The sequence below is a fragment of the Ursus arctos genome, unplaced genomic scaffold, assembly GCF_023065955.2.
Source record: "Ursus arctos isolate Adak ecotype North America unplaced genomic scaffold, UrsArc2.0 scaffold_3, whole genome shotgun sequence".
NCBI classification, from domain to species: Eukaryota; Metazoa; Chordata; class Mammalia; order Carnivora; family Ursidae; genus Ursus; species Ursus arctos.
This window is the reverse complement of record NW_026622985.1, coordinates 16,162,292-16,190,105: the sequence shown is the minus strand read 5'-3', so window position 1 is coordinate 16,190,105 and position 27,814 is coordinate 16,162,292. Positions and strand designations below refer to the sequence as shown.

Here is a 27,814-nt window from a genome sequence, read left to right as displayed (position 1 = left end):
TGATAAGCATTTTTAAGGTCTATCCTCTCAGCAGTATAGTCTTATTAACTATAGTCACCATGTTGTATATTACATTCCCAAGACATTTACTTTATACCTGGAAGTTTGTACCTTTAATTCCCTTCATCCATTACCACCTACCCCTCCTGAAGTTGTTTATTTTTGCCAAGAAAAATGCTTCGGGAAAACTAAAAAAGTTAAAAATAGAACTACCATATGATCCAGCAATTCCACTACTGGGTATTTACCCAAAGAAAATGAGAACACTAAATCAAAAAGATACATGTACTCCTATGTTTACTGCAGCATTACTTAAAATAGCCAAGATATGGAAGCAACCTAAGTGTCCATTGATAGATGAACAGATAAAGGGAGTGTAGTGTACATATACTACGGAATAGCCATAGAAAAGAATTAAATCTTGGGGTGCCTGGCTGGCTCAGTCAGTAGAGCACCTAACTCTTGATCTTGGGGTCATGAGTTCAAGCCCCAAGTTGGGCATAGAGTTTACTTAAAAAATAAAATTAAAATTAAAAAAAGCCAAAAAAAAAATCTTTTTTGAGACATGACATTTACGAAAACATGAATGGACCCTGAGGTATTAAGTTTAGTGAAATGTCAGACACAGAAAAACAAATACCATGTCATTTCACTTCTATGCGGAACCTAAAAAAACAAAAAAACAAAAAACTGAACAACAAAAAAAACAAAAAACAAAAACAAAACAGAAACAGACTCATAGGTGCAGGAAATAAATTGCTGGTTACCAGATGAGGGAAGGATTGAGGGGGCAGGCAAAATAGGTGAAGGAAATTAAAAAGTACTAACTAGCAGTTATAAAACAATTAAGCATGGCGATGTAATGCACAGCACAGGAAATAATCAATAACACTGTAATAACTTTGTATGGTGACATTAACTAGACTTACAGTGATCATTTCATAACGTTTAAAAATATCTAATCACTGTGATGTACACCTGAAACTAACAGGATACTGTATGTCAATTTACTTCAGTTTAAAACATAAATAAAAAGACTACTTCAAGACTTGAAAAACTACTGAAACTCTATGCTTAGTAAATGGCAAAAAACAAACAAACAAAAAAAACCCAAAACAAAACAAAACAAAAAAACACCCCAAAACCCTAAAAACCAAAAAGCACCTCGGGACCACACACACAACAGGAGTTTATATAGATTCAAATGATGACGTCTGTTCTAGAATTCATGAGAGAAGCCAGGAAAACCTGCAAGCAGCTAAAGATAGGAAAAGCTAGACCTTTTAAAGCAGATATCCAGCTTGACAAATCAACTGACACCGAGTCTACTACTGGTGTTTGTTGGGCCAGTAGAGAAGAAAGAGATCACAGAAAAAAGTGTTGCATGCTGAACTACCATAATTAGCTACAAAAGGAATCATTTTTTCATTGTTCAGCTTTGCCAGGGAGTGGTTTTTTCAAGCTTAGGAAATGCTTAACTTCCACAGATCTTCAACACAATGCATTTAAATTGGTACCCTCTCTATGATAGAAGCAACTGAGAATTTTTAACTATAAAAGTAAGAATGTTCATAATATAATCACTTACTGCATGCTATGTAGACATTTATCTACTGAACCTCAGTTCTACAATGTCATCTCTTAGAAAGACTCTGTCTAGATCACGGTGTCACGGTACTTTTAGCTGTTAACTGCTAAGCACCAGAACCCTGGGCTTGCTTGACCAAGGAGGTTTTCTGCCTTAGGGAAAAGCCAGGTCTACAGATATTTACTTCCCAGCACTGGCAACAATTACCACGACGGAGATCATTGCCGAGTACGAAGCTCTGAAAGAACAGATCACATAGACCCTCTTCCTGATGACTTTTAAAGACAAGTGAGTACATCATCTTCCCCCATCGTGGAACCTCCAGAAAGTCCTGCACTTGTTTACTGGGAAAGCTTATAATTCACAAGTTAAAGCCATCTTCCTAATTAAAATGTCATCATTTCACTGTGGAGGACTGGTATCTATGGTGATGCAGGAACTCGTCCAGATCAAAATCTCTGTCACCTATTTTTGAAAGCTAGTTAGAGCTCGAGGTAATGAATCTGTTGCAATCCTGAAATATCATAAGGTTCTCTCTTTCTTTGTCTGGCTTCTGTCAGTGAAAGATTCTGAGGATCAGTACAAAAGAGAGAGAGGGAGAAACCGGAGTCAAGGAAGAGTTGCAGATGGAAGCCATATCTAGCCCCATGTCTGCGACAAAGACGGCCAAGTGAATTGAAGAATGTCTTTTCTAATGTAGCGATATGGTATGCTTCACCAGAAGATGCACTCCAAGTCATCAATCCTTCCAAACTCTTAGTAAAGAAAATGGTAGTGATACCTCAACGAATCTTTTCCATATAGAAATACAGCTTTTGTGAGGTTAGTTTACTTCCATATTTTTTATGTAGGAAGAAACAAGAGTTCCTCAATATCTAAGTAGTCAGTTAGCTATATGTCTTCAAAAAGAGAAATTCTGAAACGCGATAATAGAGATTTTGTGATACTACAAAGCTATTTAAAACCTACAAATGGAAACAGCACATTTAACCAATTAACTAGGAAAAAACAATAATGATCAAAGAGAAATTATCTATATTTACTAAAATTTTGGTTTTCGAAAAAGAATGCCAACAAAAGAAAATACACTTTCTTTTAATAAAGTTAAGTTTTAGAATTAACTGCCATCAAAAATGATGGCCATCAACTACACACTCAAAGAAAATCACTAATATTTTTGAGAAGCCAAATTAATGTCAGAAGTTGATTATTAAATGCAAGTGATGACATATAATTGTTAAAAAGTTCCTTATTTATTGAAAATCTCTGTTCATGTTATGAGCCTATAAACTGATTAGGGTGCAATATTTCATGAATTCAATAGTACTTCAAATTAAAATGCTATCTTTCTTTTAGTCTATTTTTACAATAAATAATAATATGTTTACTTCAATGATGTCTGATAAATGGGAGAATATGATTTGAGAATAAAATAGATGCAAGCTGCAGCATCTGTTTTAGTGGGGAGTGAAAGGAGTAGTCCAGGCCTAAAAGGAACAAGAAAGCCCTGAAGAAGGAAGGAAAGCAGGCACGTGAAAAACTAAAAGCAAGCCTGTGAGCCTGAAAAGCAGAGAACACAGGGGGAACTGGCATCAAATATGCATGCTTAAATGCTGAAGAGAAGGAGAAGAGCACAAGAGAGAGGATAAAGACAGAAAGGAGAGCTGGAATACAATGAGATAAGGTTCCTAAGACATTGGGACTCAGAGCACAGGGGGTGTCAGAAGTGCCTGTACGAAACAGAAATTAAGAGCATCCGCTCAGGGTGAACTGGAGTGTACGGCAAGGTGGACAAGGTTGATGGAAAGCAGAGAAGGTCTGAAATACTAACTTCAGAGAATAGGAAGAAAAAAAAAGTTGGCCAGAGAAACAAAAATTCCGAGGAATACTGAAGAACTGGTTTAGATTAGTCATCACATGGAGAGTTTCCAAAGAAATTTTTATGCTACAAAAATGCCTTTTTCAACATAAATTGCTTTGCAGATTGTAAAATAATTTAAAATATGATTATTTAACAAACTCAGAATAAACTGCTTGGTCTTATTTAAGAAAGGTGGAAAGCAGGCATTCCCGGACCATGATTCTACCACTTGCTAGCTGTGTAATCTTCAGCTAATTTCTTAACCTTTGCAGGGCTTTGTTTCCTTAACTATAAAAAGTGGATAATTATATCTTCCTCACATATTTGTTCCTGAGACTGAGATAACAAATGTAAAGTGACTAACCACAAATCCTGGCAAAGAACATGCATTCAATAAAGGTTAGTTTCTTAATTCCTGAACTGCCTGCTGACACAGCAGGATGATACCTTTGTCTTGGTGCTTTCTAAGAGGTAAGGCAGGAGGCTCCAAAACAGACTCCTTCCACTAAGACACCCTGTTTCCCAAGAAGCATTATTTCAGTAGCATCATTATTGATGAGGGTTTAACCTTCTCAGTTCTGCAAAGCCAGAAAGCCGACGTAGTGAAAATAACCCAGAGGACTAAGGTCTGAGAGAGATAGACACACATGACTAAATTCAGAAATAAATGATGTTATAAACACAAATATTAATTTACACATGAGAAATTTGTAGAAATTGTAAAATGAACAAGAATGTTAATACTGGCAGATCGGAACATTTTCTCCCTTTAGGAAAATTATGTAGGAAGCCCAATTATACTCGGGTTGGTTACTTTATACTTATGGAATCTAAACGAGACAAATGAATTGGATAATGTTGACTAACGACAAACTATGCTAATATAAGTTATGCAGCCTAACAGAGAGATAATATTCACATCTACCAAGCAGATTCTACTCTCCTTTAAACCACACTGAGACATACAAAATTAAAGCTCCCTGGTTCCTGTTCTTCTCAGATCGATGCAGATCATTCCACATCTACCCATGCAGACACACAATATTTTTACATTTTTTTCTTCTTTATCTAACTTAATCTCACTGATTAGACATGGGCCACTAGCTAAATAATGACAGTTATCTACTTTAATAATCTTTTGATTAACTTTATACAATCCAAGTTTTTTTAACACTATTAATATTTAAGGATACAAATTTCCTACAAGTTTATCAATTCTACTTTAATTTTAATATGAATTAAAAACTGAAGCAAAGTCAAATTTGACAACTGTTAAAAGGTACCCAAAACAATAACATATCTAAAATCAAGTTTAGTTAAGAAAAATTATCCTAGAAAATATTTTCCCACTTTAGATATATAAGAACACAGTATAAAAAATAAGCCTTTAAAAGTAACCATTCCTTTCCAACATGTTAAAATCACCTACCCCTATTGAAAAACGGTATTTTAAACAAACTTTAGTAATGCTTCTTTTCTACCATTGTTTCATTCTCATGACTCTGAAATATAATAAAATACTAAGGATTGCATAAATTAAAGATATAAGCATATATATACATACATACATAGCAATACATACTTCACAGGAAAAATCTGAAATAGTATATATACATAAAGTTTGAAATCTCTGAGGTAGTGACAATATGGACATTAGATGAATACAAAAGGCTTGGGATCCTTCACTTTCTGAAATAGTAATTGCTACCTCTCTCACAACTAAATGAGCTGGGCTGATATCAATTTTCTATAGAAATATTCATCTTGGGGTGCCTGGGTGGCTCAATCATTAAGCATCTGCCTTCAGCTCAGGTCATGATCCCAGGGTCCTGGTAGTGAGCCCCGCATCAGACTCTCTGCTCAGCGGGGAGCCTGTTTCTCCCTCTCACTCTTCCCCTCTCTCCCACTTGTACTCTCTTTCTCTCAAATAAATAAATAAATAAATATAAATAAATAATAAATGGCACAGTGATTTTTAATGGTGCAAGATTCTGGGGTTAGAGTGCTTAATGTCTGGATTCAAACTATACCATGTTTTAGCTGTGTGATCTTTGACAAATTGGTTAAGTTCTCAGTCTCCTCATTTGTAAAACGGAAATAACAATAAAACTGACCTTACTGGGTTGTTGAAAGGCTTAAATAAGTACAAAATAAGCATACTCAACAGGTATTAACTATCTACACAGACACCTAAACTATATCTCATATGCATTACGTACTAGAATCTTGGAATCTATTTTTAAACTTAGATAAAGATATATTAAATAAATTTTCCCTATACTTACTTTATACCCTACTCTTCAATTCAAACTGTAGACATAGCTCCTCAGTGATGAGGGCATATATTAGGTTTTTAACCTCAAAGTCAAATCTTCATGTGTCTTATGACATATTTGTCACATTAACAAAGTGCTACTACTTTTATTACCTGTGTCTCTACACCCTGTTCCAGTAGGCGCTTAGCTTGATTTTCCACTTCAAGTCGAGCTCTTGCAATAAAAAGTAAATCATTTTCTATTACTTCTATTCCAGAAAGATCTATTCCTTGAGAAAGATAATCTATTAAAAAAACAAACACAAACACATTTAAGTATTTCACTATTGAATAAATATCAAGGTACTGAAATACCATGTCTGAGTCTTTAAAATACTATAGATTTGCTATTGAACACTATTCCCTTTCAAAATCTGCATTTTAAAAAATATAGTTACCCAAACATTTTCTATTTAATAAATAACTTTACTCTGGAGCAAAATATTCTAAATAAGATTGAGTTGATAAAGCAAGAATAGAATTGACAATGATAGTAAATACCAAATAATGTCCACATATCACATAAAAAGTAGTGTCAAATTCATTTTAATATAAAGAAATATCTTGATCTTAGAAATCTAAGAAATCTCAGAAATTTCTCAAGCTGCAAGATAGTTTTAAAAGTTATTCTATAGTAACAAAATATTTGAAACAAATGTACACCATGTGAATAATTAATAAACTATGAAAATAATTTAGCACACTAGCACTTATCATGCTGTCAGTTTATAGGATTATGCAGACCTAACAGCAACTTTCACTGAAGGATTTTCATGATATCATTCATAAAAAAATTTACAAAGAGGAATCAACTACTTATAGAATTAACATATTCTAGTTATAGAATTATACAGAGCAAGAAGCACGAAAAGATCTCTGTGATGTTAACAATAATTGTGCATACTTAGAATTTAAGAAAGTTAATTTTTTATGTTTTTATTTTTTGACTTATCTTAGACATATCTAAGGTAACTAAAATGCTAAAACTAAAGGTCAAGATTTCAAGATTAAGCAGCTTATTCACAGTTCTAAAATTCTATTTTCTATTTTAACAAGATAAATTATTTCTAAAAAAACACAACTGCTTTAGATAGAAGATTACTTTGTTTTCTAGTTACTTCACAGAATATCAAATCTGTTTTTCACCATATTCTCTTAATTAGAACTGACTTTTTAAGTCTTATTAAAATATATTCCAAGCACTTACATATTATCATTTTTTACTTAAGCAGAGTCACGGCATACTACCTACTACAATGCTAACTAACCACTTAGTTAACTATCCACTCCAGTATTTACTGATTGAACACCATATATATAGTTAGCGCTACACAAGACAACGAAAGGAAATGAAACAGATGGGCAGCTGAACAGTGATTATTGCTAATTGCATCTAAACCATGAGCATTTTTGTTAAATGTGTATATCTAAGGGGACTTTGGCCTACCACAATGGAAAGTTTTGAAAAACCTTTAAATCATATGGGCTTAGGATTTTGCCTCATAATTTACTCACTAAGTGGTCACAGTCACAAGATATAGATAGCCTCATTAAGCCTCAATTTTTTCATCTGTAAAATGTCAACAGCATATAAGTCATGCCCTACATAACTCTTAAGACTATCATCAGAATCAAAATAAGTTAACAAATGCCAAAGTACTTTATAGACCAATATATTATGTAAATGTAGGGTGGGTTATAATACACAAAAAAGTTTTTAATCTGATTTTTTAATTTTAAATTTTATTTTTCAGAGAATTTTTTGAAAACTATATGTGGTCCCAGTCATGGTAATGATCAATGAGGAAATGCTATGTTTACCCGAAAACATTTACTAGACAATATAGATCAAACTACAGGCATGTACACAACAGAAAATAAGTATTATTTTCTTTTCAAGCTGGTTATCAATGTATTTCTTTTTTTCTGTAATCTGAGGAGGAAAAATATCACAATTAAGAAAAAAAGAGGGGGAGAGACACTATGAGTAAGTGATCTGCCTGGTTCTATTTCTGCCATATATGTTTTTGAATACATGTCTTGCCATCTTTGGTACCAGTTACTTTATTTGAAAAATGAAGAGCTACAGTATATAAACCTTAAGGTTTCTTCCAGTTACAAATTTCTAGACATAAACAAAGCCAAAATTGCTTTATTCTTACAAATGCTGATCTGTCACTCTGGAGACAATTCAAATCATTCACTCAAACCTTTTATTGAGTACCAAACATTTATAAGTCACAAACACCAAAGAAATGAGCCAGACTTAATTTCTCACGCCAAGCAGCAAAGTCTAAGAAAGGAAAACAAAACACAAAGTTGCAAACACTGAAAGATAAAGATAAAATGTATTATGCTAGGTGTTATGGGAACAAAAAGAAAGTAAATATTGTTTATGTATTCACAAAGACTACCATCTAGTAGAGGTGAGAAGAACATAAATCATTAATTCCAATACTTTTTTTTTTTTTTTTAAAGATTTCATTTACTTGAGAGAGACAGAGTGAGAGAGAGCATGAGAGTGGGGTGAGGAGCAGAAGGAGAAGCAGACTCCCCGTTGAGCAGAGAGCCCTGGGATCATGACCTGAGCTGAAGGCAGACGCTTAACTATCTGAGCCACCCAGGCACCAAATTCCAATACTTCTTTAAGGTAAACTAATGACCCCCATTACATTATCTAACCAACTCCTTCTCCCACTGCCCCATCCAATTTATCCACACTGTATACTCACTTAAAAAAATATAGCTACTCATTTTAAAAAATAATCAAAATACTAGATTTAGAATACAAAGGATTCTATTGGTTGGGAGGAGAAAAAGCCCTATTATTTTGCTTACTGATTACTCCACAAACCAGCTTTTCAATAAAAGAGGTTAAGTATAGAAAGAAGGGGGTGAAAAACAATGGAAAAACAAAGTAGCACCAGCATCCCCCACACCCCAACCAGGAGAATGGAGGGATTACACTAAACTCTCCCCTCTTGTTTAACCGTCCCATACAATCACTATCAGTGTTTCAAGTTTTTTTGCATCTGCTCTTTGTGCAACACATCTAGGGACTGGAGCCAAGGACAAGAAGATGATGTTGATTCCAATAATAATAAATATAATTTTTGAACACATAACATGTGGAGAGCATTAAGCTGGACACAAAATGTCTTTTTTTATTTTAATGTATGCTTCCACTATTTGTAATATTCTAAACAACCTTGCTAGAAATATTATTGAATTATTAACAAATTCAGCTGGCTAGTAGGCAGCAAAGAAGAATTTAAATCCAGGTCTGACTTCCATTTTTTCACTTAGATCATCCCAGGCCAATCCCACAAGCCTGAGAAAGAAGAAAACTTTATATTCAAAGGATAGACAGTATTCCTCCTATTGTATTCCAGTTTGTTCAGTGAAAGAATAAAGCTGTAAAAATCTTATCAGAATTAACTGTTTGGGAAATTAAATTAAGACAGATTGGAACAATGACAGCATTAAAAAACTCATATTTTGAGTTTAATGAAAAGAAAAAAAGGAAAATTCTTAAAATATATAAAATGTCCTAAAATGCCAAATTTTGAAATATGCCAGCATTAGTCACACTTTAACAATTAAACCTTAATAGATGTGGAGTATGAAACCAGAATTATCTTTCTGTCACTTACTACTAAAATCCTTCCATGTACAAAAATACGTATGAAGAAACTAACATGATCCTTTGGATTAAACATATCATCTCCTTAGATGTGAGAAAATAACGAGACTAATTTTTATGGAAAAAAAATGGTATCAGTCATCTTTTTGTTTAACTACACTGAGAAAAATTTAATCTAATATTGGAGAAAAAGGAATTCAACCAAAGCATCTGACACAGGAATCAAGAGGATGGATAACATGATCATAAACAATTTTTTGTCAAATATACACAAGTCTTTGAAATTTAAGGTACTAAAAAATAAATTCTGGTTTCCCCTAATCAGTACTACACCTGGCCAGCAGAATCAATGTTCTCATGCTCCTCTCCCAGTCATGGAATCTATGGCTTCCTGTTAACAATTTCTCTTTCTATTTTGCAACACAAATCCTCCTTATTGATTCCAAAATCCTCACTGCTTGTTCCTCTACCATCACCCTCCTTTGTTTAAAACAAACAAAAAGAAGAGTAATTATAGTTTGGTTTTTTTTTTTTTTTTTTACAGCTTTATTCTTTCACTGAACAAACTGTAATACAATAGGAGGAAACTTTGTAAATAGGAGAAACTTTGTAAATGACTAAAAACCACTCTGAAAATCAATTTGGGATAATCCAGTAAGATTTCATACGAATTTCTCTATGACCAAAATATACAGTTCCAAGGCATATAATCCAGAGAAGTTCATATATATGTACATTGGAAGACATGTACAATGTTCATAACAGCATTGTTAAAAACAAAACAAAGATGAAAACAACCGAAATGACCACTGACTGGAAAAGAGATGAATAAAATGTACCATTCATTCAAAATACTACTTTAGAAGAGTAAAATTAAACAATGATAGGTGTACACATTAACATCAACATCAATAGTATTAAGGAAGAAGAACAAACTTTTAGAAGAATACACACAGCAAGAGGTGATTTATATTAAGACATGCAAAATTAAGCAATATATTATTCAGGGACACACACAAACATTAATAACATTTAGAACAGTTAGTAGAAACAGGTGATTATAATATTCTAATTCTAAAACTTGGTGGATAGTACTTGTAACTTACACATGTTAAAAATGTGGTTTTGTATTTTTATATTTTTCCATTAAATACTAAATAAGAATGAATCACTGGCACAGATTATAGCATTATAAACAAGGACATTACAATAGTTATAACTATATTTCATATATTCAAAAAGAGAAAAGACTGAACATGTTAGTAAAGACATGTATAAAGTAATATACAAACTGAACTTCTAGAGATATAAAAGACAAAGACTGGATGGGATTAACAGAAGACGAGGCACTGCAGGTAAAACAAAAGATATTGTCCGTGAAAAATTTAATGCTAGAATTATTAACTGGTAATTGGATAAAGTCTTGTCTTTTCCTTTTAAAAATAAGCTCATTAAGGAATTTTTAGAAATTGGAAAAACATTTCAGGGCACCTGGGTGGCTCGGTTGGTTAAGTGTCCTGACTCTTGATTTTAGCTTAGGTCATGACCTCAGGGTCCAGAGACTGAGCCCCGAGTGGGGTTCTGGGCTCAGCAGGGGGTCTGCTTAAGATTCTCTCCCTTTCCCTCTACCCCTCCCCCACCCCAGCTCTCACACTCTCTCTCAAAAAAGAAAAAGAAGAAAGAAAGAAGGAAAGAGAGGGAGAAAGAGAAAGAAAGAGGAAAAACATTTCAAAAGGGAGTAATTATATAACCTCACAACATAGAGGCCACAAAAGCTAAGTGGATCACTGGAATATACATAATTATATCTGAGAAATTTATGAATCTTCAAATTCTCAAGTAGCACCAAAATAGACTGTATCTTCCCCCTGGATGTTTATCTGAGAAGAGCAGAAAAAGCAAAAACTGACATACAGGAACTGGGCAGCTGGCTATAGTCACTTACCAATGAAAGTGACTCCCTCCTACACACCAACTTTGCAAAGAGCACAATTCAGATATGTGCCTCTGAGAAATTTCAAGCAACCTTCAGATGTTCCTGAAATACTTAAAATCTTGATAGTGCTTAAAAGTGAAAATAAAAGTCTACTATATTTCTTTAAAATCTTATCGGCTTTAATCTCATGAGTTCTTTTGTTCCTTTTTTTATTTGTAATTACACTTGTTTACAATGTCTAACTTAGGGTTGTAAGCATTCACACGTCCTATTATACCCCTTATAAATATCAATTTTTGATAGCTGCCCAATATTTCACCAAATAAATGAACCAAAAATTATTTAATCATTTACCTAAGATGAGTAATTATCATAAATAACTATTTTATCTTTACATATAAAAATTTTAAGTATCTAGAATTATTCCCTGGGGAAATAATCAAAGACAGAATTATTACTGACTCGAAGTTACACTTTTAAGTTTATTGATACAAATTATCAAACTAGTTTTCAAAATGACTGTACCACTTTATACATTTTTTCCAGTAACTGATGAGTCACTTAACCACAGATGGCACTAGATATCATCACTGTTTTGAATATTTTATATGCTGCCAGAAGAAGTATGTTCTTATTGATGGTTTGCTATGATTTTTAAATGATGAAGCTGAATAACTATTTTTTACTACCTGTATTTCCTTTTGAGAATCTCTAAATAATTTTTACTCCTTTATCTTCTTCTTATATTGCTTTGTATTAATTATATATTAATATCCACTATTTACCCATTCATATTTGCTATGAATAATTTCCCAGTTTATTTAATTTTTAGTTATTTAGAATATTACTTCTTGAGGCCATTTTCAGAATATAATCATACAATTATATTATCTAAGAAGCTCCATCTTTATTTCTTCTACACAGCCTGATTATAAACTTCAGACTAAAGCCCACCTTTTCCAAAAGTAAGGCAGTGATATGTAAAGGATTATCTGGAAAACTGGTGAATAATACTCTGAAAAGGAAAACTCATTTTAAAATCGATTCTATGTAAGTTTTATATTTAAATCAAGATAAGTTGTATTTTAAGATCAGAGCTTATCATAAGGACTCATTTTAATTCACTGTGGAACATCAATTTTCCTTGCTACAATATTTTATATTATATAAAGAACACCATTATTAGAAAATACTGAGCTAAATAATAAATTTAAATTTAAAAAAAGGCAAATAATAACCATTAAACACCACCAAACAACATGGATGCTGCAGGGTTATAGTACTGGTAAAATTAATTTATCCAGTCAACAATGAGATCTGGGCCTCTACTTACTGAAGGTACTCAAATCAATAATGATAATGATAATAATAATGATAGTGATACTATAATAGAATCCTTATTTGCTATTTGTAACAAATCTAAGATAGTCCAGTATAGTTTTGAAAACTGTTTTAAAGACACACATACTCTCTCTCACCCCCCTCTCTTTGTTCATTTTGTTTGTTTGGTTTTTCTAAGTACGCTCTATGTTGAACATGGGGCTTGACCTCATAACCCAGAAATCAAGAGTCCCATGCTCTTCAGACTCAGCCATGCAGATGCCCTTCTATTCATTTAAAAAAAATTTTTTTTTCACTAAAGAAACATTGGAAAACATAAATTTGGGGTGCCTGGGTGGCTCAGTCAGTTGGGCATCCAACCCTTGGGTTCTACTCAGGTCATGATCTCAGGGTCCTGGGACCCAGCCCCACGTGTTGGGCTCCCTGCTCAGTGGGGAGTCTGCTTGTCTCCCTCTCCCTTGGCCCCTTCCCCTGCTCACGCACGTGCAAATAAGTAAATCTTAAAAAAAAAGAAAAGAAAACACATAAAGTTAGAAATTATAAGTCAAAAATTCCAACAAAATACCAACAAAGACAACTACACACAAATTTTGATTTTCATTTCCTCACTCTACATGTAAAACGTGTTTTATTTTTCTGGTTGACATATTTTAATCATATTTAAGTAGATATCTTGAACCTGATGACAAAAACACCTGTGGGAAAAATATTTTAAAGAACAATGTTTATGTACAATTGCAGTGTAATTTCAATAATGTATAACATCAATGAAAACAATAAATTATAAAGCAAAATTATAAAAAAGTACTGTGTTTTTGTACAAAAGTAGAAATGATGACACAGAAAATAGAGAACAAAATAACATAGATTTAAAATGTATAAGAGGGGTGCCCAGGTGGCTCAGCTGGTTAAGCCTTTGACTCTCTTGATTTTCGCTCAGGTCATAATCTCAGGGTCGTGAGATCGAGCTGCGTGTTGGGCTCTGTGCTGAGCATGGGGCATGCTTCCGATTCTTTCTCTCCCTCTGCCCCTCACCACCCCAACCCACCACACTCACTCACTCTCTCTAAAACAAAATATAAAATAAATAAAATGTATAAGATTTTAGTGTATGACAACCAAAATATAACTAAACATAGGAAAAAGTAATAAAATCTTTTCACATTACAAACCCATCACAGAAAAAAAATTCTTGAACAAAATACAATACTTATTCCAACTATGGGGGGAAATAGCCAGATGAATCACAAGAGAAATTTCAAAACTATTAATATATACAATTTTTAATTTTTCTAGTGAAAAAATAAAAAAAGAATGGAGAAAAAATTTGAAATCAAACACATAAAAGTTACCATTAAAAACATATAAAGAATTTATAGCTCTCAACTGGCAAATAATCAAAGAATATTAAAAAAACAAGTTCATATAAGAGGAGGTTAATAATTAATGTTTGAAAATCTATTAAAACTTTTTGTAATATTTTAAATTTACCTTTATGTAAAATGAAGTAGTACATGATCATTGGAATACTTATAAAATCAATAAAAATCTTTTAACTAGCATCAATTCTACTCGTTTTAGAGAAAACAGGTACATCCTTTCAGAGGCAGAGTATGATACGAGAAAATCAAGTAGGAATGAAAACACCTGAACTTCAATCTACTCAATTCTACAACTTGAGAAAAATCTCTTAACCTTTCTGATATTCCCAAAGATGAAAAATCCTGTGTTACAAATCTCACAGGCTTGTATGGATCAAATGAGATAATGTGCATGAAGGTTTTGTAAAATATCAAGAACTACATGTAACTAAGTTACTATTTTTATAAACACGATGTTAGTTGCTCCTCCCCCTACCCCCCAAGGCAGGAGTGAGAAGGGCCCTAAAAAACAGGTACTCTTAAAGAGTTCAGTATTACAAAAAATAGTAAGGGTAAAATCTGTACTTTTCTAACCAAGCATTAATTGATCTTACTGCTTATACTATGCACAGAATATCTTCAGGCTTAAGTGAACTCTTGGTTGAATCCTCATATTTCAAGTCCAAAGCAGTTCTCAGTGTATGTTGATCTCTCTTGTTCCTTAAAGCTTCGTGAAAATTTAGCATCAAAAGCCTTCCTTTTTTTCCCCTGGCTCTCATTGCAAGATGGGAAAAAACCTTACTATTAAAAAAAAGGATTAGTTTTTCTTTCCTAAATCTTACTCTCTGTTTCAGCTAGCACAAAAAACTGCCCAGGGCCAAAAAAAGACAAGTGTATTTTCACTTTCCTCTTGGCACAGTTGGGTTTTTTTCCCTCCCGACTTTCTAAAACATGCATTTACACAAACCTCTTTTGTTGCCCTCCAGGAAGACATGTCAGGTGTTTTAGTCAGTGCCTACCTTCCACTTAGTACCTGAGCAGAAGTAAATGTCAATATCTCTCCCTCAATAAGTGGAGAAGCACTAGATAAAATCAGCAAGGATATTAAAAAGTGACAACCACCAGGGGCGCCTGGGTGGCGCAGTCGTTAAGCGTCTGCCTTCGGCTCAGGGCGTGATCCCAGCGTTCTGGGATCCAGCCCCACATCAGGCTCCTCTGCTGGGAGCCTGCTTCTTCCTCTCCCACTCCCCCTGCTTGTGTTCCCTCTCTCGCTGGCTGTCTCTATCTCTGTCGAATAAATAAATAAAATCTTAAAAAAAAAAACTGACCACCACCCAAAACCAGAGGTATCTAAGGTATCTAACTGACATCTACAGAGCACGCCGCCCAACAGAAACAGAATACATACCTTATTCAACTACACACAGAACATTAACCAAAACAGAGCATGTTCTGGGTCAGAACACAAACATTTGAAATTTAAAATTACTGAAATCATACAATATGTGTTCTTTGATCATAATGGTATCAAACTAAGAATAATAGAAAAATAACTGTAAATTTTCCAAATATTTGGAAATTAAACAACACATTTCTAAAGGTTTTTTTGTTTTGTTTTGTTTTTTTAAGTAATCTCCATACCTAACATGGGGCTCAAACTCACAGCCTTGAGATCAAGAGTGCATACTCCACCAACTGAGCCAGCCAGGCACCCCAAAACAACACATTTCTAAATGATCAACAGCTCACAAAGGACCTCAGAGGAAAATTTTTCAAAAGATACTAAACTGAATGAAAATGAAAATACAACATCAAAATCTTTGGAATTCAACTAAGGCAGCACTTGGAATTTAGTAACACTAAATGTGTGGGTTTTTTAAAATGTGTAATTAGAAAAAAAGGAAGGTCTCAAATCAATAATGCAAGCTAATGCCACAAGAAACTAGAAAAGGAAAATAGATAAAAAACAAGGAGAATGGAATAAATAAGAGGAAATCAATGAAACTGAAAACACAAATAACAGAAAATCAATCAAACCAAAAGTTAATTCTTTGGAAGCATCAATAAAATTAACAAAGCCCTAGTGAGACCATCAAAGAAGAAAGCAGAACAAATTACCAAAAACCGGAGTGAAAAAGAAGATCCCACCCACTATAGACTTCACAGCATTCAAAGGCCAGTGGAATACTATAAACAGCTCTACAACTTAGATGAAACTATCAGTATTCATACAAGATAATGTGAATAAGGGGCGCCTGGGTGGCACAGCGGTTAAGCGTCTGCCTTCGGCTCAGGGCGTGATCCCAGCGTTCTGGGATCGAGCCCCACATCAGGCTCCTCCGCTATGAGCCTGCTTCTTCCTTTCCCACTCCCCCTGCTTGTGTTCCCTCTTTCGCTGCCTGTCTCTATCTCTGTCAAATAAATAAATAAAATCTTAAAAAAAAAAAAAGATAATGTGAATAGATCCCTATTTAAAAAACTGAATCTGTAGTTTAAAACATTCTAAATTAGAAATCTATAAGCCCAGGTGGTGTCAGTGTCATTGAAACAAAGAATCCAATTCTACACAATGGTAGAACACTTCCCAAAATTAGACAAAAAAAGAACACTACAAATAGTACCCCTCCCTTAAGAGCACAGATTTAAAATTCTCAAAATATTGGCAAATCTGGTTACCCTGATACAAAAGCCAAAGACATTTTAAAAATAATAACAAAACTAGAACAATCTGCCTCAAAAGCATAGATGCAAAAATCCTCAACAAAATATTAGTAAATAGAATCTAGGAATATATAAAAAGAGTAATACAACATAATCAAGAGGAGTTTCTTCTTAGAATACAAGGAAAGAAACTTTGATAATTTAAAGATGTTTACTACAAAATAACACAGAGATTATATAGAATAAGCCAACAAATGTGATAAAATATCTCATAAAAAATACTCCAAAAGAAAGCAGAATAAAAGGAAGGTAAGGAACAGATGATAAACAAAAATGATAGAAAACAGATGATACAAAACAATTAGCAAGATGGTAGCATTAAACCCAATCACACCAATAATGAAATGAAATCTAAGTTGCATAAACATCCCAATTATAATGCAGAAATTATAAAACTGCATTTAAGAAAAAGGAGCAAACTATACACAGCCTACAAAAAACCCACTGAAAACATAAATTCGAAGTAAAATGACAGAAAAAGATATATAAAACTAATACTAATCAAAAACACATACATTGATTACATTAATAGTTTTAAAAGTAGATTTCAAAGCATAGTAAGAAGGAGATGTCATTTCATGATAATAAAAGGGTCAAATCCTCAAAATCACATTCCTAAACATTTATGCATGTAATAAAAGATTCAAAATACACAGTGAAGAAACTGATAGAAATGCTAGGAGAAATGATCAAGTTGGAAAATACAGTGAGAGATTAAAACGCTTCTCCTTCAAGAATTGACAGAACAAGACAGATAAATCTAAGCACTGAAAGACCTGAACAAAACTATCAACCACTTGACCCAATTGATATTTATAGGACATCCCACATGACATCAGAAGACACCTTCTTTTCAAGTGTAAAAGGATTATTTACCAAATAAGACAACATTCTGGGCCTAAATCAAGTTTCAATAAATTTAAAAGGACTCAGTTCATACAACACGTTTTTTGAACAGAATGGGTAGATGTTAACAACATAAAGGTCCCTAGAAAATTCTAAATATTCAAATTCTAAATTCTGAATATTCAAAACAAAAAAGCTTCTTTAAAAAATTCTAAATATTCAAAACAAAGTAATGTCGGTTAAAAAAAATCCCCATCATGAAAGAGGAAATTAAAAAGAGAAAACACTTTACAGTAAATAAAAATGAAAACACCACCACAGCAAAGTTTCCAGGATACAGCCAAAGCAATACTTAAATGGAAATTTAGAGCACTGAAGACCTATTTTAGAAAAAAGGTTTTCTAATAGATAAACTCCGTTTCCACCTTAAAAAAAAAAAAAAAAAAAAAACTGGAAAAAAAATAAAACCCAAAACAGAATAAATGAAATAATGAAGAATGAAGTACAAATCTAAAACTACAGAGAATATCAAGGAAATCAAAAGCAGATTCTTTTAGAAGATAAGACTGAAAACCTCTAGCTAAACTGAGTAAGAAAAAAAGAAAAGAACACACACATTACCAATATCAGGACTGAAAGAGATCACATCACTAAAGAAACTAAAGATATTAAAAGGTTACAAAAGGAATCTGATGAATGACTTTACACCGAAACAATAGAGACAACTCTCAAATATTCACCCTGTGTGAAAGAAGCCAGACAAAAAAAAAAAAAAAAGGAGCATGTGTTATAGGATTCTGTTTATAAAATTTTAGAAAGTGCAAGCTAGAATGGAGGCCAGTGGTTACCTGGGGATGGGAGGGAATTTCAGGGAGGGGAGGAGGGAGTTCTGACGTGGAAACTTCTGGAGGTGAGGAATATGTTTATTATCTTGATAGTGTTGTGGTTTCCTCAGCATATAAACATGTCAGAATTTATTGACTTGTACAATTTAAACATGTGCAGGTTACTGTATATCAAATACACCTCGATAAAGCTGTTTTTTTTTTAAATTAAGGAAAGACTCCAACAGAAATACATCAGACAGAACTACAGAGCTTATTCAACAAAAAAATCATCTCCCCTCTTCATCTTACTTAAGAAAGATGTTACAAAGGATCTATACGACTTTGATTTTTCTCTTTCAGCCATTTAAATGCCTCCTACGTGCTAGGTACTGTCTATATGTAGACAACAGACATCAATCCTACCTTCAAAAACATTTACAATATAGCTTTGTTGGCAAACTAGAAAACACAACTATAATCCAGGCAGTTCCCCTAACCAGAAGGTTTAACAATCTGCTTATACATTAAAAGATTTTGTTCTCAGATATCGAAAAACAATTATATAATTCCTAATTAAGGATACTGGAGGGACTGCTTTTCTCAGGTCCTAGCACTCAAGAAGATTAAATGTTTAGTAAACACTAACTCTGCACTGTACTAATAGGTGCTGTGATACACAAAATTAGGAAATGCCAGGTGAAACACAAAATAAAGCAGGGTTCTTTACTATATAGTACTCCTCAGAACCATGAATTGGCAGCAGAAACATCCAAAAGAAGCACATAATATATAATATTCCCCAAATCTCTTTATCCTGCATTTTTGCTTCTCAAATTGCAGAAAATTTAGCAGAACCAGCATTCATGGAACGCACTTAAGAAAACACAGCAATGATATCATACTGGTTTAGATGCAATGCTTAAAAGAACAAAATCCATACAAAGCCCCTGATAGAAGTCCTTTGTTTCCCCCTTTAAAGATCCGGTCAATAAAGGATCTTGTTTATAGAGTATAAAGCACTAAGAAGCAAGAATATAAAAAATGAGGAAGATACAGAGCCATACATCTCACTCTTGTATGAACAGTATCTATTAGGTAAAAATCTATGATCATAGAATCAATCTCTCCCTCCTTCTCTCCCATCTGTGAGATATAACATCTTGCCATATTAATTTTTATTCTGTATCTGAATTTTCCTAAAAAACACAAGAAATATCACATGCCTATAGGAAAATCATATACCCATACTATGAAGAGTCCTTACTGTGAAGAAACAACATGAAAGTTGTAAACTAAGGTCCACGAAATTAAAGTTAATTCTAAGAATATTTACTCTCTAATCCATACAGATGCAGCACACTGAAGAAAAAAAGATTACAGTCATAACACAACTAGTTACCAGAATAACAACAATAATTAACATTCATATAACGTTTAATATGTGTTTGTTATGGGTTGAAATGTGTCCCCCAAAATTCATCTGTTGAAGTCCTAACTCCCAGTACCTCAGAATGTGACCTTATAGAGAAATATGGTAGTTTCAGATGTAATTACTTAAAATGAAGCCCCTAACCCAATGTGATTGATGTCCTTATAAAAAGAGGAAAATTGGACGTAGTTACCCACACAGGGAGAACACCACGTGAGGCTGAAGGGAGAGATTGGGGCGATGTTTCCACAAGCCAAGGAACTCCAAAGATTGCCAGCAAACTACCAGAAGTAGAGGAGAGGCACTGAACAGATTCTTCCTTTACAAGAAACCAACCTTGCCAATATCTTGATTTTGGACTTCCAGCCCCCAGAACTGTGAGAATAAATTCCTGTTGTTTAAGCCACCCAGTCTGTGGTACTCTGTCACGGCAACCCTAGAAAATTAATACACTATGTGTACAGACAGTGTTAAAAGAACGTGTATATTAATCATTTAATGCAACAACCCTTTAGTTATCTGTTCCACTTTAAAGACAACAAAACTGATACACAGAGCAGTTAATTATCTTACCCAATTTCACAACTATTAAGCTATAAAGACAGGATTTGGGAAATGACACAAATAGGATTAACAGAACAGTCCCACAAGGGTGACTGAATATTTCAACTGTCTGGAGGTTCAACATCAAAGTTGGATTCTTTGGCCTTCTAAAATCTCATTATTTGCACTCTCTAAAATCTCATTATTCCTTTCTGCTTAACCAGCCGAAGTAGATTCACCTGGCCTCAACTAGGAACCCTGACTGACAGATAAGGAGAGCTTCAGTTAGCAACTGGAATGCTGGGTAAAGCTGAAGTACTTACAGAATCTGACAGTGGTCACAGACTCAGAAAAACATCCCAGTGATCTCTAACTACTACTTGCTACATGGGTTTTGAGTTTTGTACTGAGGTTGTGAAGGGCCCACCTGAGAAGCCTGGTCACAAAAGGTAATTCCTCTCATCTTAAAGTAACTTCATCCACTCTGACCATAAACATTTTAAAACCTCTCTCTAAAAGCAAGGTTATGTGTACACAGGCCATACTGGAGTCCAAGTGAAGGGCTGAAGGTAGGGGGGTAAGGAGATCAGTGGAGGGGTCCGAACCAAAAGGGAATTCAAGAGAGGAGGATTATACATCAAAGTTGACAATGGCCCAAGCTTGATAATTCCTTTTCTTATCTTTCATTGCTCCTAATTCACTTCATGTTAATTCTCTGTGAAAACACTGCACTAACAAATTATTTCACAACTTGACAGTTAAATGTATTTAAAACGAAACATACTCTTCTATTATGGATTGAAATGTGTCCCATAAAATGATATACTAAAGCCTTAGCCCCTAGTACCTATAAATTTGACCTTAATTGGAAAAAGGTTCTTTTCAGATGTAACCAAGTTAAAGGTCATACTGGATTAAAGTGGGCCTAATCCAATGACTGGAGTTCTTATAAAATGAGGGAAATATGGGCACACAGAAAGGAAAATGTCGTGTAAAGACATGGAGACCCACAGGGGAAAAGGCCATGTGAAGACAGAGGCAGAGACTGGAATGATGCATGCATAAACCAAGAAACACAAGGATTTCCAGCAACCACCAAAAGCTAGAAGAGGCAAGGAAAGATTCTCGCCTAGAGCCTTCAGAGACAGCATGGCCCTACCAATACCTTGATTTCAGACTTTTAAGCCCAAGAACTGTGAGAGAATAAATTTCTGTTGTTTTAAACCATTTAGTTTGTGGTAATTTGCTAGAGTAGCCTGATGAAACTAATACATCCTCTCTCTTATACAGTCATCTTTTTCCCCATCTTCAATCAACCCCCAATTTAGGCCTGAAGCTATAGACCAAATGAGTTAATTGAGAATTAAAGTCAATGAAGGTTCCACATGCACAGCAGCTGCAGGATGAGCCATTTAATCTATACAACATTCACTGGCCCATTACCAGCAAGTTCCGTATTCTCTTAGCTAAAGAGCTCTTGAGCTACTAAATACAATTCTACAATGAATGAATTATGCTTGTAAAGAGGGAGTTAGGAAAGTGGAACAAAAAAACGATTTCAGCTTAAAGCACAGGAATCAGATGTTTTGCTAATAAAATTAAGATCATGATGTCAATTTCACCATTAGCATTTGTCTGTCTGCTCTAATATTGTAAGAGCAGAATGTAAGAATGTAAGAATTATACACAACAAACCAATTGTACAATGAAAGATACTAAGTACTAGAATGCTCCTAAAGGTACTATTGAAATTTTTAACCTAAAATATGTTGGATATATATATGTAGAAACATAAATACAAATTATACTATGTAGAATCTTTATGGAAAATCATATTTTAGTTAAACTTTCAAAGAGATTACATAAACAATGATCTCGGTACAGCTCTGGTAAGCATAATATGAGCATGGAGTGAAATGAGTGGAATATTTCTAATTGCAAAAGTCCTGAATTAGCCCTCCAATAGTTCTGGGAGATTTTGAGTAGCTAGATGATACATGCAACCCTTGGTCATACTACATATACTATGTATACATGTTGTTACTCATTATAAAAGGTAAGGAAAATTCAAAAGCCAAAATATCCTAATGCTTCTTCTAAGTATAATTATGGTGCACTTTACAGATGTTTTTATGAAATAATCTCTTAGGTATTTTTTCAATGTTTTGAGATATATTTCATATACCATAAAATTCACCCATTTAAAGTGTGTACACACACACAAAGTATTCATGGAGCTGTACAACCATCACAACATCACTACCATTCCTAAAGAAACTCTATTCCTATTAATAGTCACTTCCTATTTCTGCTTCTCCCTGCCCAACCCACTCTGCCCCAGTCTCAGGCAACCATTTATATACTTTCTGTCTCTATGAACTTACCTATTCTGGATATTTAATATAAATATCACTATACAATTTGGTCTTTTATGATTCGCTTCTTTTACTTAGCATAATGTTTTCAAAGTTAATCCCTGACATACCATGTAACAATACTTCATACCTTTTTATTGCCAAATAATACGCCGTGTATAGATGTGCCATGTTTATTTGTCTACTCATCGTTTGATGTACATTTAGGTTGTTTCCAACTTTGAGCTATAATAATGCTGCTATGAATATCCATGCATAAGTTTTTGTGTAGACTATGTTTTCATTCCTCTTAAGTACTAGGAGTAGAATTGATGGGTTGTATGATAACTGTTTAACATTTGAAGGAACTGGCAAACTATTTTCCAAAATAGCTGCACCATTTTACATTCCTATCAGCAAGATATGAGAGTTCCAATTTCTACACATTCTCACCAACACTTGTTATTGTCTTTTTTACTTTAGCCATTCTAGCAGGTGTGAGGTGATATTTTGTTGTGGCTTTGATTTGCATTTCCCTAATGACTGATAACACTGAGCATCATTTCATATGCTTATTGGCCATTTGTGTACCTTCCTTTGAAAAACATATATTCAAGTCCTTTGTCCATTTTTCAGTTGGGTTGTCTTACTTTTGAGTTGTAGGCATTCTTTATATATTCTGCATACAAATACCTTGTCAAATACATGACTTACAAATATTACCTCCCATTCTATGGACTGTCTTTTCACCTTCTTGATGGTGTCTTATCTTTTCACTTTCTTAAGGGTGTCCTTTTTTTTTTTTTTTTAAAGATTTTATTTATTTATTTATTTGACAGAGAGAGAGACAGCCAGCAAGAGAGGGAACACAAGCAGGGGGAGTGGGAGAGGAAGAAGCAGGCTCCCAGCGGAGCAGGGAGCCCGATGTGGGCTCGATCCCAGGACCCTGGGATCACACCCTGAGCTGAAGGCAGATGCTTAACGACTGAGCCACCCAGGCGCACCTTAAGGGTGTCCTTTGAGGACAAAAGTTTTTAATTTTCATGAAGTACGATTTTATTTTTTTCTTTTGTCACATATCCTCTTGGTGTCATATCTAAGAAATCAAAGTTACAAAAATTTACTCTTATGTTTTCTTCTAGGAGTTTTTGGGTTAGCTCTTACGTTTAGGTCTATGATACATTTTGGGTTCTTCTTTTGCTTGGTGTAAGAAAGAGATGTAAATTCATTTGTTTGCATATGGATATCCACTTGTCCCAGTACCATTTGTTGAAAAGACTATTCATTCCCCATTGAATTGTCTTCACATCTTTGTAAAAAGTCAACTCACTACGAGTGTGAGAGTTTATTTCTGGACTCTAATTTGTATTCCATTGATTTGTATGTCTATCCTTATGCCACTACCAGACTATCTTAATTACTGTAGCCCTACAGTGGGTTTTGAAATCAAGAAGTTTCCCCAACTTTGTTCTTTTTCAAGTTTATTTTGACTACTCTTTTTGAAACTTGTTTTAGCTTTCCTGGGTTGCTGCTTTTCAATATGAATTTTAAGATCATCTTGTCAACTTCTGCAAAAATACCAGTTGGGATTTTGAGAAGGACTGCACTGAATCTGTAGATTTAGGGAGTTTTGCCATCGACAATGTCCAAGGATATCCATATCCTGATCTTCACAATTTGTAAATATGCTACCTTACATGGTAAAAGGGTCTGTGCAAAGCGAAAAATTAAGTATCTTAAAATGGGGAGATTATCATCTTAAGATTATCTGGGTGGGCCCAATGTAATCACAAATGTCCTTATAAGAGGGGGATAAAGGGGGATGTGACTACAGAAGAAGGCAATTTGAGAATGGTACCAAGAGGAGGAAAAGATGATGGGATGCACAGCCATGACCCAAGGGATAAGAAGAGCCCCTAGAAAAGGCAAGGAAATGGACTCTTCTCTCCTTTAGCCTGCAGAAGGAACTAACCCTGCTAACACTGTGATTTAGTCCCATAACACATTTTTCAGACTTCTAACCTCCAGAATGTAAGAGAATAAATTGGTGTTAGGTGATCAGATTTGTTGTAATTTGTTATATCAGCCATAGTAAACCAATACACCTAATACATCCCAAGGGGTTTTGCACATAATATCAGAGTTTAATACATGTGTAGCAAAAACTAATGAAACTGAAAGAAATAGGAAAATCTATATAGTTAAATCAGACAGAAAATCAGAAAGGGCATCTATACAGATAACAGAAACATAGCTAAATTTTTGCAACTGGTAAATCTACATTATAGGTAAAAGGATATTCACCTCACTATTCTTTCCAGTTTTCTCTAGTTTGAAAACTTTCAAAATAATAAAATGGAAAAATTCACTAAAGTACAGAGTATACAATATATGAAAGAGTATTTTTATTGGGGGCATTATCAAATTTGATGATCTTACCATCAAGGTACTGTAAATTACCAGAAACGTCCTACCATTTGCCATACTGGTTTTTAAATAAAGGTCAGCCTCCACAAACATTGAGCCTGAAGAACTATTATTTTGGACAGTAATTTTATGTATTCTCTTTAACATTTTATTATAAAAATTTCAATAAAAAAGAAAGAATGGCATAATGGGCCCCCTGTATCCTATTACTGAGTTTCAACAACTCTCTTCATGTTACTAATCTTATTTTGTCTACACCCCCACTTCACCATTTGCTTGTTTTGCTGGAGCATTTTAAAGCAACTCTCAGAAATCAAGTTACTTCTCCCATATATACTTCGGCATAAGCATTAAAGTAAGTACAAAAAGAATCATCAAGGAAATATGTCAAGTGAAAAGACCAAAATGTGCTATAAAAATAGCTGCTTTTTAGTTAACTGAAGTTGAAAAATTAAGCACAAGGAGATTAGACAAAGTACTGCTAGGATAAAATAAAATTCAAGCTGATAAAATATGCCAAGCTGGAAAACATTCTGGCAATTCAAAAGTAACTGATATAATGAGCACACACACACACACACACACACACACACACACACCCCGAACTAACAAATTGGAAGCATCTAATCTACTGGGGTATAATCTTAGGACACTGAAAAAAGAATTTAACATGAGTATAACCCAGAAGGCAAGTACTATAATATATCTACTAAAAGGCAATAGTTTCAGTGTAAGCATCTCATCCAACTAAGGGTTACCTTCAGAAAAGAAGTATCAAAATAGCCTTGTAAGAAAGCCTCCTTTATTTTCCTTAAATAACAATTCAAACCAGAAAAATGGGGATTTGTAAAGTCATATTATATTTACATTACATATATCCTTGTCCTGTACTATAAAAAAAATATAAGGATGCACCATTTTTGCAGTAAGAAAATTCTACAAAAAAAAAACTTTCTATTTTTTCTATTCAATATAGTACTGGCAGTCCTAGCCAGGACAATTAGGCAAGAAGAGGGAATAAAAGGCATCTAAATTAGAAAGGAAGAAGTAAAATTATCTCTGCTCATAAACATGATTTCATATGCAAAAACCTAAAGATCACACACACACACACAGAATAAACTAATTCAGCAAAGCTGCAGGACACAAAATGACACACAAAAATCACTGCATTTCTATACATTAACAATGAATAATCTGAAAATAAAAACTTTTAATCCCACTTAATAGCATCAAAAAATAAAATACTTAGAAATTAGCTTAACCAAGGACATGAAAGACGTACTCTGAAAACAACAAAACACTATGAAAGAAATGAGTGATGACATAAATAAATGGAAAGACATCTAGTGTTCATTGACTGGAAGAATTAATATTGTTAAGATATAAATACTACCCACAGTAATTTACAGATTTAATGCAATCCCATTCAAAATCACAATGTTACATTTGGAGAAATAAAAAACGTCATCCTTGGGGCGCCTGGGTGGCACAGCGGTTAAGCGTCTGCCTTCGGCTCAGGGCGTGATCCCGGCGGTATGGGATGGAGCCCCACATCAGGCTCCTCCTCTATGAGCCTGCTTCTTCCTCTCGCACTTCCCCTGCTTGTGTTCCCTCTCTCGCTGGCTGTCTCTATCTCTGTTGAATAAATAATATATATATATATACACATATATATATATAAAAGATCATCCTAAAATTCATATGGGATCTCAAGGGACCCTGAATAGTCAAAGCAATCTTGAAAAAGAACAAAGTTGGAGGTCTCACACTTCCTGATTCCAAAATTTATTACAAAGTACTGGCATAAAGATAAGACATACAGACCAGTGAAATAAAACAGACAGCCCAAAATAAACCTTCACATATATGGTCAGATGATTGTTGACAAGGGTGGGGTGCCAAGAGCATTTAATGAGGAAAAAATAGTCTTTTCAACAAATGGAATTGGAAACACAGAATATCTACATGCAGAAGAATAAAGTTGAGCCCTTATCTTATACCATATACAAAAAAGTTATCTCAAAAAGGATAAAAATCTAAGTGTAAAGACTAAAACTATTAAAACTCTCAGAAGAAAACATAGGACAAAGCTTCATGACACTGGATTTCTTCGGATATGGTACCAAAAGTAAAAATAGATAAAATTGGACTACATCAAAATTAGAAACTTCTGTGAATCGAAGGACATAGTCAACAAAGTGAAAAGGCAATCTACAGAATGGGATATCTGTAAGTCACATAGCTCAAAAAAGGTTACTATTCAAAATATATAAAGAACTCCTGTAACTCAACAACAACAAAAAAACCCAAAATCCGAATTTTAATAATTTAAAAATAGGCAAATGACTTGAGTAGACATTTCTCCAAAGATGACATACAAATGGCCAAGTAGCATATGAAACAATGTTCAATGTTATTAATCATTACAGCAATACAAATCAAAACCACAATGAGATTACTACCTCACGCCTGTTAGGATGGCCACTATTAAAAACCACAAAGTAATACGAATTAAAGAGGATGTGGAGAAACTGGAGCCCTTGTGCACTGCTGGTTTCTGTAAAATGGTGCTGCTGCTATGGAAAACATTATGTTGGTTCCACAAAAAATTTTACAAAGA

At 34.0% G+C, this 27,814-nt stretch overlaps 1 protein-coding gene across 1 annotated transcript in view; it reads right to left on the bottom strand.

The window, feature by feature from the left end:
- COG5 (component of oligomeric golgi complex 5) overlaps positions 1 to 27,814 on the bottom strand; it is a 276,905-nt gene that overhangs the window by 142,746 nt on the left and 106,345 nt on the right. The window contains exon 7 of the mRNA XM_026513363.4: positions 5,878 to 6,008. Within this exon, the coding sequence (XP_026369148.3) occupies positions 5,878 to 6,008 (131 nt within the window). The remainder of the gene's footprint in view (positions 1 to 5,877; positions 6,009 to 27,814) is intronic.